At 47.2% G+C, this 13,563-nt stretch overlaps 2 protein-coding genes across 3 annotated transcripts; both read right to left on the reverse strand.

Annotated features, from left to right (window-relative positions):
- Positions 1–463: 463 nt before the first annotated feature.
- LOC137611913 (4-trimethylaminobutyraldehyde dehydrogenase B-like) lies at positions 464–4,404 on the reverse strand. 2 transcript variants are annotated; one of them, XM_068340074.1, is made up of 12 exons: positions 4,281–4,404; positions 3,929–4,131; positions 3,464–3,609; positions 3,078–3,207; positions 2,740–2,874; positions 2,418–2,614; positions 2,177–2,317; positions 1,910–2,098; positions 1,740–1,827; positions 1,494–1,635; positions 1,273–1,385; positions 464–1,168 (listed from the first exon to the last, which is right to left on the reverse strand). In XM_068340074.1, the coding sequence occupies exons 2-12, from the start codon at positions 4,101–4,103 to the stop codon at positions 1,074–1,076; spliced, it is 1,551 nt and encodes a 516-aa protein (XP_068196175.1). In that variant the 5' UTR covers positions 4,104–4,131; positions 4,281–4,404; the 3' UTR covers positions 464–1,073. The 2 variants fall into 2 exon arrangements, with proteins under 2 accessions (XP_068196175.1, XP_068196176.1); XM_068340075.1 differs by lacking the exon at positions 4,281–4,404 and having other exon boundaries at positions 3,464–3,655; positions 3,929–4,093.
- A 1,495-nt stretch (positions 4,405–5,899) lies between these two features.
- On the reverse strand, positions 5,900–11,043 carry zgc:153115 (uncharacterized protein LOC768186 homolog). Its single transcript, XM_068340079.1, has 2 exons — positions 9,998–11,043; positions 5,900–9,022 (listed from the first exon to the last, which is right to left on the reverse strand). Exons 1-2 carry the CDS (start codon positions 10,482–10,484, stop codon positions 8,778–8,780), a joined length of 732 nt encoding a protein of 243 aa, XP_068196180.1. The 5' UTR covers positions 10,485–11,043; the 3' UTR covers positions 5,900–8,777.
- Positions 11,044–13,563: the final 2,520 nt, after the last annotated feature.

Genomic DNA, 13,563 nt, shown 5'->3' on the forward strand with positions numbered 1-13,563 from the left:
AGTTTATTACACTGCTTCTCAGAGTTAATGTAAAGACAAACTGCTTCTGTTAGATAAGGCTGGGAGATAAATATTTTTGTGGGAAAAATAATTTGATTTCCGGTTAAATTTGTTATTACTGTTTTCCTACCTGCCTGTTCTGTCATTGAGCTTGTTTACTTTAACATAAGTGTAATATTAAAGCCTTTGCTGAGCTAAATATAATACTCCAAAGAGGAAAGTTAACATTAAATGAAGTTATTCTTGAATGTGATATAAAGTGTGTAAAGGTGAGTCTGGAAGGACGATGAGCAACGATTTTCTCATGTAGCAAAGATTTTTTTTTCTTCATTGATGCATCTTCTTGTAAATGTATTGATTCCTGTAAATATATGATTACAGAATCCACATATGAAGATCTAAAGTTTAACAAAGGGTTCACACACTCTACTTTCTTTTAAAAAGAATCTGCAGAGTTTAAAAACACTGGAAAAGGCATGTTTAATTTAGAAATGTTATTACATTAGAGTTTGCAGGTTAGATGAAAAAACATAAATCAGAACATATTAGAGATTCTCATCAACTTGAAAATGTAAACGGGTCACATGATGCTCCTTTTCTCTCTGGAGGAATCCACCAATGGCGAGATGATGGAAGACAAACGTTCTGTGTAAAATATGAGCAGCCATGAATATTAACGTACGTTTATATTTGTACATCACTCCAAATGTACGGACGGAACCTCCACACTCGTATGCGGAGTGTGTGTCTGTTGATTATTATTATTATTATTATTATCAATAAATGATGGCTAGTTCTTCATATTCCGCTGTTAAACACTGTTAGAGGCGTTTGGATCAGTAAAATGCTCTCAGTGATTTTATACAATTATCTTTGTCATCATCAAAGTTCTGATTGAGACGCATTTGACTTAAAGGTGAAATAAAGGTGAAATGATTCCACATGGAGTCAACGTTCACTTCCTGCGGAGCCTCTTCCCGTTATCGGGTCTGTTCTCAGGTGATGAAGACCCTGGTCCAGACCTTCTGTTTGGTTCTCCGGGTCGACGTTCCGTCTTCATCTCCCCGTTTGCCTCAGAACAAACTGTCCACGTCGCCCATCTCCACAAACACCGTCTTCAGCTGGGAGTAGAACTCGATGGTCACCTGACCATTCTCCCGCCCGATGCCTGGAACGCCAGAAGACCCAGGTGAGCTCCTGATTGGCTGAACTGACCTGCACGACTCTGATCTGAGTTCTGATGGCCTGGGGGGGTCGTGAAGCAGACACTACCTGACATCTTGAAGCCTCCAAACGGAACCTCCACAGGCGTGATGTTGTAGTTGTTGATGAAACAGGAACCGGCCTTCAGCTGCTCCACCACACGATGGGCTCGCCTCACGTCCCTGCAGAACGACACCGCAGGTTAGCTCCGCCCCTCACACCCGTGATGTCCCACCCGTTAACAGCTGACGTGTTTCCTGTGGCATCCGGTCGTGTCGACACGAGCTCACCGGGTGAACACGCCTGCGGCCAGACCCAAGCTGCTGTCGTTGGCTCTGAGCAGCACCTCCTCCTCCGACTCGAACGACAGCAGCGACATGACGGGGCCGAAGATCTCCTCCTTCACGCAGGTCATCACGTCTGTGCAGCCGCCTGCAGGGAAGAACACGCGTGTGGAAAAAAGAGCCTAAAACCCAGAAAGATCATCCGTAACGCAGAAAAAAGGGAAGGAAATGAGAACGAGACCGTCGTCCTACCCAGCACGCAGGGGGTCATGTAGAATCCACCTCTGAGTTTGGGGTCAGATGGGACAAACGCTTCCCCTCCACACAGAACCGTCGCCCCCTGGAGGAGAATTTAGGTTCAGCTGTAAAGCGTCTACGAGACGGTTTTCACCAACAAATCCAGGTATTAGACGCAGCCTTACTTCTTTCTTTGCCTGATCGACATACGACAGGACCTTCTCCAGGTGGGGCCGGCTGACCAGCGCCCCCATCCGGGTCGTCTCCAGCAGAGGGTCTCCTATCCGGATGGACAGAGTCCTCTTCACCACCTCCTCCACAAACCGGGGCAGGATGTCCCTGTGGACGAACACCCTGGTGCCGTTGCTGCAGACCTGAGGAGAGACTCCAGCCAATCAGACGAGACTTCTCTGATTGGCTGGAGTCAGATACCAACGCAGGGCGCCACCCACCTGACCCTGAGACAGGAAGTTGGCCATGAGCGCTCCCCTCACGGCGTTCTCCACATCGCTGTCCTCAAAGATGAGCAGAGGGGATTTACCCCCCAGTTCCAGAGTGACGGGCTTCACCCCCCGGGACGCCATCTCCATAATCTGGGGGGGGGGGGGGGGCAAATTCAGACGGAATGAAAACATCTGTGACTCAGACGTCAGCAGATTCCCTGCAGGAGACTCTCGCACTCTGACCCCCGACCTTCTTGCCCGTGGGCACGCTGCCGGTGAACGACACCTTGGCCACGTCTGGGTGTTGACAGAGGAGGCTGCCGGTGTCCTGCCCCCCCTGCACCACGTTGAACAGCCCCTCTGGAGCCCCAGCCTCGGCGTAGACCTCCGCCAGCAGGACCGCAGTCACCGGGGTAACCGGAGAGGGCTTGAAGACCATGGAGTTGCCTGTTTGAAAAAGACACAACCAACCACGTTTTAATGTTTAATGCTCCAAAACCTCTTTTTTGAATGATTCAGGTGCATTGTGGGTAATAATTCATAACTCAACAAATCTCAAAGCATCTTGTTACCACAGGCCAGAGCCGGAGCTGATTTCCACGCGGCGATCTGAAAAGGATAATTCCAGGCGCCGATGCCGACGCAGACTCCCAGGGGCTCCCGGCGGGTGTAGGCGAACGACCCCCCCGACAGCTGGACGTGTTGGCCTTAAAAAAGAGAACGCAGGAATAAAAAAAAAAATTTTTTTTAACCAAAATAAACCATAATATAATCATTTTTAAATGACCTCCCTCGACCTATTACTGGAATCCTTCATGGATCTTTATGTTGGACGACATCCTGATCAGTTTGTTCCCTTTACTTCCTGCCTCCTGATTGGACGATGGGGGGGTAAATAAGCATCACCCACCTGCCAGAGTGCTGGCCACCCCCGCGTAGAACTCTATGCACAGTCTGGCCGAGTCCACATCCAGACGGGCTTCTGTGATGGACTTCCCGTTATTGACCACCTCCAGTTCAGCGATGTCTTCCCTCCTGCTCTGAAAACCAGTTTAAATATAATAAATAAATAAACAAATAAATAAAATAATAATAAAACCACACAACAACAGCATCCATCACTTCAGAGCTTCAATTTGTTTTCTCTTAAAACATTCTAGACAGCAGAAACATTTTGCACCCAATATTAAATGTAGACATGAAATCGCCGCTGCCACCTACTGGAGCGGATGTCCAACTACAATATATTCTGTTCAAAGAAAAAGCAAAGTGTAGTTTCATTCTCCGGGTTCACACCTCGATGAGACGAGCAGCTTCGATCATGACCTTTGACCTCTCCATCCCAGACATCTTGCTCCAGTGGCCAAAGGCTGACTTTGCAGCCTCCACAGCCTGGTTGACCTCTGGGGCTCCACACGGCTCCAGGTGGCAGAAGACCCGCCCTGAGGAGGGGAACACGTGGTGGTGACGACGGGTAAATAACCAAACCTGAGGGTGACACGGCTTCCGTTTGTCCGAGTCATCATTTATGATACGACAGAGTGATTTAAAGTTAATTCAGTCAGACGATGAGCATCATAATGGAGGAGTTATAACAGCTCTTATAACAACACAGCTGTAATAACAACAATCCCAGCCTGTTGTTGCCCCCTACAGGCCAGACGTGAACACACAACCATCCTCACACAGTGTGTGTGTGGACCAAAGTCCAGTCAGGAAACTGTGTCAACAACATTAAGACACACAGAGTGTGTGTTTTACCTGTTGCAGGTTCATAAACACCTTCTTTCTTGCGTTCCTCTCCTCCCGTTCGTCTCTTTCCGGCCCAGAAATTCAGCGGAGCTGTGACGTCAACGGAGCCCGAGGACAGACCTCGAACCGCCGCCACGAGCGGAGCAGGAGCCGCCGGCCGGGTCGGAACGAGTCTCCGGAACATGATCGGTCACTCAGAGTTGAACCGATAACTGGAAAAAACACACGTTTAGTTAACTAGAGAAAACACACTGCTAGTTAACGGTCTGACGCAACTTACTGACGTTAAATTAATGCGCAAACCCCGCGCTACTTTTTGTCGCGGACTGATCCATGCGTGTTTTTATGCAGGTTGACTTACTCGTCGGTGCGTTGGTCCTCCTGCGACGAACGAAGAACGTACTTTTAAATAAACTTTTATGAAACGCTCGGAAACATGAGGGCTCTGACGTCACGCTGAGCCTCAAGCAGGAGGCGGGGCTTCAAGGGTTGAACGCGTAAAGTGATTGGCCTGACTGCAAAAGCGTATCACGTGATTGGATAGTTTCTCCCGTCGGACTGAAATAGTAATAAAGTTAATATTTTATGTAACTAATTAAATTAAATACAAAGAATTGTACGTTATTAGAAATTCAAACTCATTGAAATGACATTTTATAAATGACATCTATTTTTTTTAAGTAAGTTATCGGTGGCTTTGTGGGAGGAGCCTAGTCGATGACGTGACCACCCCCTCACAGATGTCTGGTCTCGTTGTAGGGCAGAAGTCAAATTGAACAGAATTTAAAAGAGAAAAACCATACTGCTACATAAATATGGAAAGATGGAACAATGAATGACACTAACTATTTAAATTCTTAATAATCTGTGTTAGGGATATTAAACCATATTAACTCAAAATTCCCATCACACTGTGATGTAGAAAAAAAATGCTGATTTCTTTTGCATGTATGTAAAAACTGGCAGTGAAGGGACCGTTATCTGGCACCAATCCACTAAACAGATGCATCCCAACCACACACACACTGTAGCACAGGCGTAGGAACCTGCATTAGTCAATCACAGCCAGCTCAGCGTAACTCCATACTGTGGTGCTCTGCTGCCACCCTCTGGCGGTCATGGAGAATAGCAGGCCCCCTCTAACACGAATGATGAACTAACAACAAATCCAATCTCAGTGACTAACGTTCTAGTTAAATCTTCCACCGTGTTTTTCCACGCATTTCCTGGTTTCCGGCCACCAAGACGCTTCCGGACCACTTTCTCCGGTTCACCAAACTCCAACCTGCGCCGGAGCCGGAAATCCACCTGCTTTGTTTTCTGGTGACGTCAGCGAGCGGAACGAACGTCATCACGGATTGTTTCAGCCGAGCCAAACTTGGTGAAACACCGAGTCACCTCTCGGATCGGCTAAACTGGGGACTGTTCGTTGCTGGCATGTCATCATTTGAACTACAGTAACTAGGTTTTTAATTAACTATGTTTAAACTAAGTAGGTTTTTAAATTAACTAAGTTTTGAATTATTTATATTGTATTTATATTTGTTATTTAATTATCATTTATGTATATGTTTACAGTTTTATGTTCTTTGAATTGCCCCTTGGGGACTAATAGTTTTTTGAATTTGAATCATTACGCTTTGATTAAAGACTCAAGTCATTTAGTTCCAGAGGAAGCGTTGTTCTGGATGGTTTGCCCACGTCTAACGCTCATAAAACATTCAAATATCAGTGTTTACAATTTTATTTTTTTTAAACATTTGAATAAAGTAAAAGATCACCCAGCATTTTGTAAATATTTTGTTGTGTAGTTCATTTATGTCCTATTTCTGCTTATTTTTGGTTTTGTTCAGTTTCTGCTCTTTGGCGCCATCTCAAGACGAGCAGTGGGAACTGCACCAAAGCAGGACGTCCTCACCTTCACATCTTAACAAGATTCCATAACTGGTTTTTGACGAACAGAATAAACAGAAACGAGTATCAACTTGAGGATCTTTTATTTAAAAAAAAAAAAAAGAAAAAGTACTGATATTTTCATGTCAAGCAAACAATGGAACCACTTCTATTAAACCTGTTCCATACCACAAACTGAGTTATGCAATGAATAATTAAACCACACAAATTATACATTTTGGAATAAATTAATCGGCATAACAAAAGAAAAGGAAAGAAGTTTGTACTTAAGGTGTTGAATATTGACACTCCAATGCTGAAAATGGATGACACCTGAGAATATAAATATCAAAACAGCTTGTTGGAGCAATTTAGTTCCACAGTTCCCCCTTAACTAAAGCTTTGATAAGAGGTTTTTTTTAAAAATTACATTAATGTAAAAATTAGGCATCAATTTAAAAAACAGTCTCTGTACAATGTGCATATCTGAATTAGTGTGTTGACAGAAGGTATCGTAAGATTAGAGCCACATTCAGTGATATGAACAAACAGACTGAGCTCTTCCAGTTTAAACCTGCAGTGAAGTGACAATTATTTTATATATTTTTTTTACATCTGAACGACCCTTTCCCTCTGTACTCCCCCCACCGGGGCTTTAGACAGGGGGGGTTCCGCTGCAGGAAACGGGAGATTCTGCGGCTACACAGGTAGTAGTGACGTTGCATATCAGACAAAATAACATCAGTCCTGGAATCCAAGGCTCAGTGGCTTTACAGGAATATCTGAGAGACGTGTTGGATGGATTTTACACACGAATGAGAGGAAGTAACTGTGAGGTATGTTCTGGTGAAGTCGTAGCTTGGAGACGAGACGGAATGCATCCATCGGAAGGTGAAACCCAGCATGCCGTGCGAGCGTTTCCATCGCAATGAAGTCCGTTATTGTCCACGTTACTGCCAGCAGTAACCGGATCGACAGATCCAACATGTGAGGAGGAAAAGAAATGCGTGCAGGTTTTGCTGCGACAGCGGAACGGTTTGAGGCGAGCGTGGAAGACGTCGGCGGGGACGAAGCGGAGACGGACGCCGAGGGGAAGAGGTGGACGTGTTCTAAAGCACTTGGACAGAAGGCGGTGTGACAAACCGGTGGGAAACCAGACGAAAACTGCAGGGCGCTCGAACCCGGATCTCACACACACACACACACCGCCGAGGAAGAGCGCCACGTCGCATCAGGCGTGAGTTTACCGATACGATCCGACTGTAAACATGACGCAAAAGTAGTTCTGACATAGTTTAAGGCTTTCTGATTTTCCTGAAGACGTGCTGTTCTCTGAGTTAGAAAGGAATGAGTCCTGAGTGGGACAGACAGTGTGGAAAGAGAGGAACAAATAAAAAATAAAATAAAATAAAACCCAGTGGTCCTGAAGTTGGACCCGGACGAAGTTCTACACTCACATAGTTCCTAAACATCTAATTTACTTGTCGTATTTTTGACCGATCGTTCTGTTTTGGGTTTTTTTGGTATCTGAGAATATTTAAGAGCCTTTTTTTTCTATCTTTAAACTTTCCTGAAAGTAAGAAGTTTGGATATCTTCATAAAAACTATTCTTATACTCTGAAGCGTCCGATCCTGAATCGTGTTCCACACCCCTGAAGAAAACGGCGACTGCTTTCACTTTGGAGGCAGAAAAATAAAAAAGGAAAAACTGAGAGTGGAGCTATAAATGTAATATATTCTGTTTCCGTCGCAGATTCACGTCCTAAATCTGCAAATTAAAATAAAAACACATACACACCAACACTCACAGGCAACGCCATCCCATTAAACCTCTACTGTCACCCCTAAAATAAGGACTACAAGTCGTCACACGTTAAATCTGCTGCTAGAAGCATTAAAAGGTTTCTATGTTAAAAGCTTGAAGCTTATATACATTTGCATCAGTGTTAGACATAATACCACCGAGTATTATGTGTCAGCATTTCATGGATAACTGATCCAAACTTAAGGATGGCATGCACACAGCTCTCCTACGGGGAAATTTAAGCCATAATCTAGCAAAATTAATATCTGATCTATAATCAAATTGGATATACAAGAAAAAAAAATATCAACAAATGATCGCATCCGTGACGGCTGGAAAAAAATGAAAATGAAGGAATGTTTTAGCTAAAAACAAAAGCTAAAAGACTCTTTGTGAGCTCATGTCACAATAATGGTGCAACTCGCGATCAGACGCGGTGGAGAGCTTCAAATCAACGGGACAGACGACGAGTGGAGCTCTCAGAAACAATGGGACCCCCCCCCGAAGGGGGTTAATCTGGAGCTGATGAGGTGATTGGTTCAGGGTTGGGTTTAGATAATCTAATCAATCATTCCTGTTAGGAAAAGAAGCCAAATTCACACTGAAACGCAGCCACTTGCCTGGACCGTCGTGGACTTCTGGATCCACGCCATCTAATCCTGTGATGTCATCACTAAGGGACGCAAACTGGATTCCATGCACCGATTACACTTTAATGCGTTATTACAGCCGTTAGCAAAGCATGGCTACATGTTAGCGATGCTAGCTCCAGTGTGGAGGTCATGCATGTGCTTCCATTCAGGCGCTACATGTTAGCGATGCTAGCTGCGGCGTGAAGGTCATGCATGCGCTTCCATTCAGGCGCAGTGGAAACAAGCCTGGATTATCTAAATCTGGATTATCCAAGTCTGGATTATCTAAACCCAACCCAAACTGTTTCCAGCAGGGGGTCGTGGTCACATGACACGTTTGTGTTGAAAAGAGATGAGGACCCCCCCTAAAAATCATCCAGCTACATGTGGGCTAGTTTGTGTGTGCATCTTTTGAGTACGACACAGCGACGCTAAATCCTACGAGGAGATCTGATTGTTGCTGGTTAATCTGAAACTAACTTGACCCTTCTGTGCTCCTATCAACCCCCACCCCCCTAAAAAAAAACCCCTAATGGGTCATGGCCTGGCCGGGGGAGGAGGACGCGCCCTTGTTGCGTCCCAACATGGAGGGCTGGAAGTCGGGGTGGCGGCGGGCGTGTTTGATCAGGTGGTCGCTGCGCATGAAGCGCTTGTCGCACAGCGGGCACAGGAAGCGCTTCTCCCCGGTGTGGGTGCGGGTGTGGCGGGCGAGCTCGTCCGAGCGGGCGAACTTCTTGTCGCAGTCGGGCCAGGTGCAGGGGAAGGGCCGCTCACCTGGAGGAAGAGGAGGGTCACAGAAATGATCGGCACACTTATCCAAACACGAAAAAAGATTTTAAAAAAAGCATCATAAAAATCCAGAATTGTTCTTGATTCAACCCAATCATGTAATTTCCAGTGACATAAAGATTATTTAAAAAAAATAATCTGTTACAGGAACAGTTTGTATTTTAGTGCCTCATCATCACAGCTAGCTGAAGCTAATCTGCTTTACATCCAAATGGTGCAAAATTATATTTTAATTTTAGTTTATTACTCCTAAAATGCAAATATCCCTGATAGGAAAATTACTGCGTGGGTTTAACGTGTGATAATCAAACACGGTGTCATTCCACGGGCGGTCGTGAACGCACCAGGCTCCAGATAAATCTCCCTAAGCTACGCCTAGCCTTAATCTGTGGAGGAACACCGGGGATGAGCGGCTCGGATGCCATTTTCACGATCACAAAGGCAGGCCACGTTGTTGTTGCGCTGCTCTTCGTGGGCGTTCCCACGGAGAGGAGTTCCTCTCGGCAGTTTCCTGCTCTTAATCCGTCCGGGTTTGTTCGGTGACCCTGAACGCACCGCCGCCGCCCCTCCCCTTCAAAAACACACTCACGAGCCAAAAACACGACGACGAACCGAAACGCACACGCGGAGAAAAGCGGTGCGTTCACGGCCGCCTCGTTGAAAGCAGAACCGCCGTGTCGGGTGAGCGGAGGACGTGATGCGCGGAGCCGCAGCCGGAACACCGGACACCAGCTACCGCCATCAGCTGGACCGGCAGCGAACTCTGCGTCAAAGTTTCGTCTTACGTTCATTTCATATGCAAATCGCGTCGTCACCGGTTCTACCGTCCAGCCCCGTTCTTTGTTGGGTTCCTGAGGGGGAGTTCTCTTTCTCTTCCTCTTTGTTCGGTGGAGTTACCGAGCCACCATTCAACTACCACCCCGATACCCCCACCGATAACCCCCCCCCCCCGGTTCTCACCTGTGTGGGTCCGGATGTGCGCCTTCAGGTGCGACGATTTCCCGTAAACTCTGTCGCATCCGACGAACGTGCACTGATGTCGCTTCACCGGGGAGCGCGGGGCCCCCCCGCCGCCCCTCAGATGCTGTCCGGGGACCGGGGTGGCGGATGGGGTCATGGTCGGGGTGGTGGGGTCGGACAACGTGGTGTAGCCGCTCTCCCCCCCGCACGATGAGTTGCTGCTCTCCGAGTAGGCCGACATGGGCCGGAACTTTCCGTGCAGGTCGGCCAGGATCCCCGCCACGGCCGCCATGCTCGCCCCTTCCATCCGCAGCGTGTCCCGCACCTCCCTGTCCTCACGCGACCCGTCGGGCTCCCCGGGGAGAGGGCCCTCCGCGGCCGGCTGGCGGCTGGGCGCCACCGGGGTGGGTCTGTGGAGCACCGGGCCGCTGGATATGGACACCAGACACTCGGCGGCGAAGTAATCAGACGGAGCCGTTAAGGACATCGTTACCGACGGCGGGGGTTTAAAATAAAACCGGGTAAAACAACCAACAACCCCAGGCGAACGGGCTCCGGCAGGAGGGGCTAACGGTGGTCTGAGCCCGACCTCGTTTTCCTCAAACTCGACGACCCGAAACGTTCCAGCCGAGGCCCGGTAGCGCCAGACACCGCCTGAACACGGGGGAGGCGGTTCGGTGGAGCAAACAAACGGAATTTAAAAAAAAAAACAACCGGATACCGAGTTTAAAACCGAGCCGAAGCCTCCGGACCAACACGCGTCCCCCCGCCTGTCTGATGGCTCATTGTGTCTGAGCTCCGAGAAGCCGGTCAAACCTACGCCCCCTGGTCCGGACCGACGGGGCGTTCACTGGCCATCGGACAGAACGGCTTCCAGGCGGTTAACAGGTTACCCGAATGGGTAGCGCCGTTTATACGTTGTTGCCATTACTGCCATCAACCTATTGATGGATATATTTATCATATTGTGTCACGTAAATAAAAAATATCATTATTATGGTATATCCGTGCAAATAAAATACTATAACAACACAGTTTGTCCTTTGCTTGTCAAATAAATCATGTGTATCGACACTTATGGTCGTAAATAAATAATGTAAATCAACACAAATTCTCGTCGCTGTCAGAATATTAAGCATTAATTGGTGAAATTACTCTTACTACGTGACTAAAATAACCCTGAAAACGGTCGGTTAAGCAAGATAACGACATTTTTCAATGAGAGCTGATAAATCTGACTTTTACATGCGCCTGAACGCATCATCAACCAGCAGCACGCAGTAACCGTGACGTCACCCCACGGGCGTGGACCGCGGCGGCGGTTACATCGTGCAAAGTAGGCGGCGAGCAGCTTGTGTAATGATGGGGGAAGGAACGGAGGAGGGCCGGTCTGCTGGTGAGATTACCGCGGGTTCAGGCGGTCCGGTTCGCGGTCCCGGTGTCTGAAGGCCCGGAGCCGTCAAAACTGGTTCCCAGTCTCTTGTCTCCACTTTTACAACTGTTTTTTTTTAAAAAACATAATTTCCCCATTGTGTGGACTATTAAAGGTGGATTATTATTATTATTATTATTAACCCATGAAACACAATAAAGGCTTCTATTTTAATACATTAAAGGCACTTAAATTCAGTTTTATTTCGTTTAAAGTAATTATGCACATGTCAGACTGAATCAGATGACTTTCTATAGTCTAACAGCATTGTTATTGCAGTAGAACATATTACATATATTTATTACATATATTTAATTTTGAACAAGGTGCAGTGGGGTAACAATCATGTTAGTTCATTTGTGGTTAACAACAATTCAACAAAGGTCACATGACTTGATTCATGACCTTTGAACTATTTTAGCTTCCCTTCATAAAGGGAATCTCATCAAAATTAATAGTTGTGTTGGACCAGCTGATTTTTTTTTTTGGAGGGGGGGGAGGCCTGAAGTTGTGCCAAGCGATTGGCTGGGGGTGTTTGTAGCTTTAGCTCTGAAGGTATTTCCTGATTGGTCCCTGTGAGCGCTGGGGGTCACTGAGGAGGCCCCGACACACATGTGGTCATTCATCGGCGGCGAACACTGCCTGGTTTTCACTGGAGGCGTGGAGGCGGCCGGACCTGCAGCGCTGTGGGGTCGAGATGGACGCGTCCGGGTTGCTGCCCAACCGTATGAGCGTTTTATTCTTTCTCCTGCTGCTACCTGGTGAGTTTTTACCACTTTGGTTGTTTTGGTCATTCATTCTTTTTCGTTTTCCAATGAGAGCTCCGGTGTGATATTTCTGATCTGATCATCCATACAGTCGATGATTGCATTCAGATGGAACCAAATCTCTGTGATTCAAGTTGCAGAGGTGAGAATCCACTTCTTTGAATATGATAAGACCTTCACAATGAGCGTTTTCTCATACCGATGGATCTGAATCAAACACATATTTGTGTCTGTAGGGCTTTCCTCTGACCCGTCCTATCAGACGGGGGTCCGGTATACTTACCGGTACGGCGTGACGATCTCCACCGGCCTTCACGGATCCAACGCCGGCAGGAACGGCCTGGCGTTGGATTGCCTGGTGGACATCGAGGTGGTTTCCAGGTGTCACCTGATGATGCAGGTCAGCTCCAATGAAAGATTTAGCGAGGGATTATGTATCATATAGGAGTCCGTTAATTCCCCCACGTTTGTCCTACAGATTAGGAATCCACAGATTAAGCGACTCTCCCCCCAGAAGGAACACTCTGTGCAGCGTTTGAAGAGCTTGAGGTGAAAAAAAGAAGAGTAAATTCTATTAAATTTCAGATGTTGCATGAATTTGCACGACATTCCCAGTCCGAGTCATTCTGGAATGCTGTTTTCCCAGTGAATGTGATCCTCTGTTCAGATGTCCCGTTTCCCTGTGTTCTGGGGTCTTAGGGGGGGCTCATCTGGTGTTTTTGTTTCCCAGGGAGTCGCTGGAGAGAACGCGCCTCAAGTTCTCCCTCCGGGGGGGGAAGGTCACAGCCCTCTGTCTCCAGGAAGGGGAGCAGGTGTGGGCCCTCAATATTAAACGGGCTCTACTGAGCATGCTCCAGACGTCCCGCATGACCGCCGAGCGGGAACTGGAGGAGGAGGTGAGGGTCGGTGGGGCCTAAAATCCACCGAAGCCTCGCTCAGCTTCATGAATGTGCAGAAAGATTCCCGTTGACAGAAGTTGTCTCTTCATCCATGCTGTTAACGCCGTCCTGATGCATTAACAGCTGGATTAACTCATGTGATTTAATGCTCTCAGACGGACGTCTACGGGACGTGCATTAGCAAATACGAGAGGCGGGGGCCCGTCCTGCTGAAGACCAGAGACCTGAAGCGCTGCCAGCAACCCAGGCTGGAAGACTTCTGGCCCCGTTCAGTGTCTCTAAGTGACGACACCGTGAGTGACGCTCTCCTCCGTCTTTACTACATTATAGGGAAATGTTTCCATATGGTTTTTCTAAGGATGTTGGGAGTTTGTTCAGATACATCAGGAGAATATTTGGGTAGTTTGCGTTCTGCGACTCTCTCTTATTGGTGCATTTCAGTGTTTTTAGACTGCATACTTAAATAAA

Source organism: Antennarius striatus, chromosome 18 (genome assembly GCF_040054535.1).
Source record: "Antennarius striatus isolate MH-2024 chromosome 18, ASM4005453v1, whole genome shotgun sequence".
Lineage (NCBI taxonomy): Eukaryota > Metazoa > Chordata > Actinopteri > Lophiiformes > Antennariidae > Antennarius > Antennarius striatus.

Coding starts and splice junctions, on each gene's coding strand:
- zgc:153115 (XM_068340079.1), bottom strand. CDS start 10,484: ATGTCCTTAACGGCTCCGTCTGATTACTTCGCCGCCGAGTGTCTGGTG. Junction 9,023..9,997: donor GCACATCCGGACCCACACAG/GTGAGAACCGGG, acceptor CTCTTCCTCCAG/GTGAGCGGCCCTTCCCCTGC.
- LOC137611913 (XM_068340074.1), bottom strand. CDS start 4,103: ATGTTCCGGAGACTCGTTCCGACCCGGCCGGCGGCTCCTGCTCCGCTC. Junction 2,099..2,176: donor ACTTCCTGTCTCAGGGTCAG/GTGGGTGGCGCC, acceptor GTCTCTCCTCAG/GTCTGCAGCAACGGCACCAG. Junction 1,386..1,493: donor GCCGCAGGCGTGTTCACCCG/GTGAGCTCGTGT, acceptor GTCGTTCTGCAG/GGACGTGAGGCGAGCCCATC.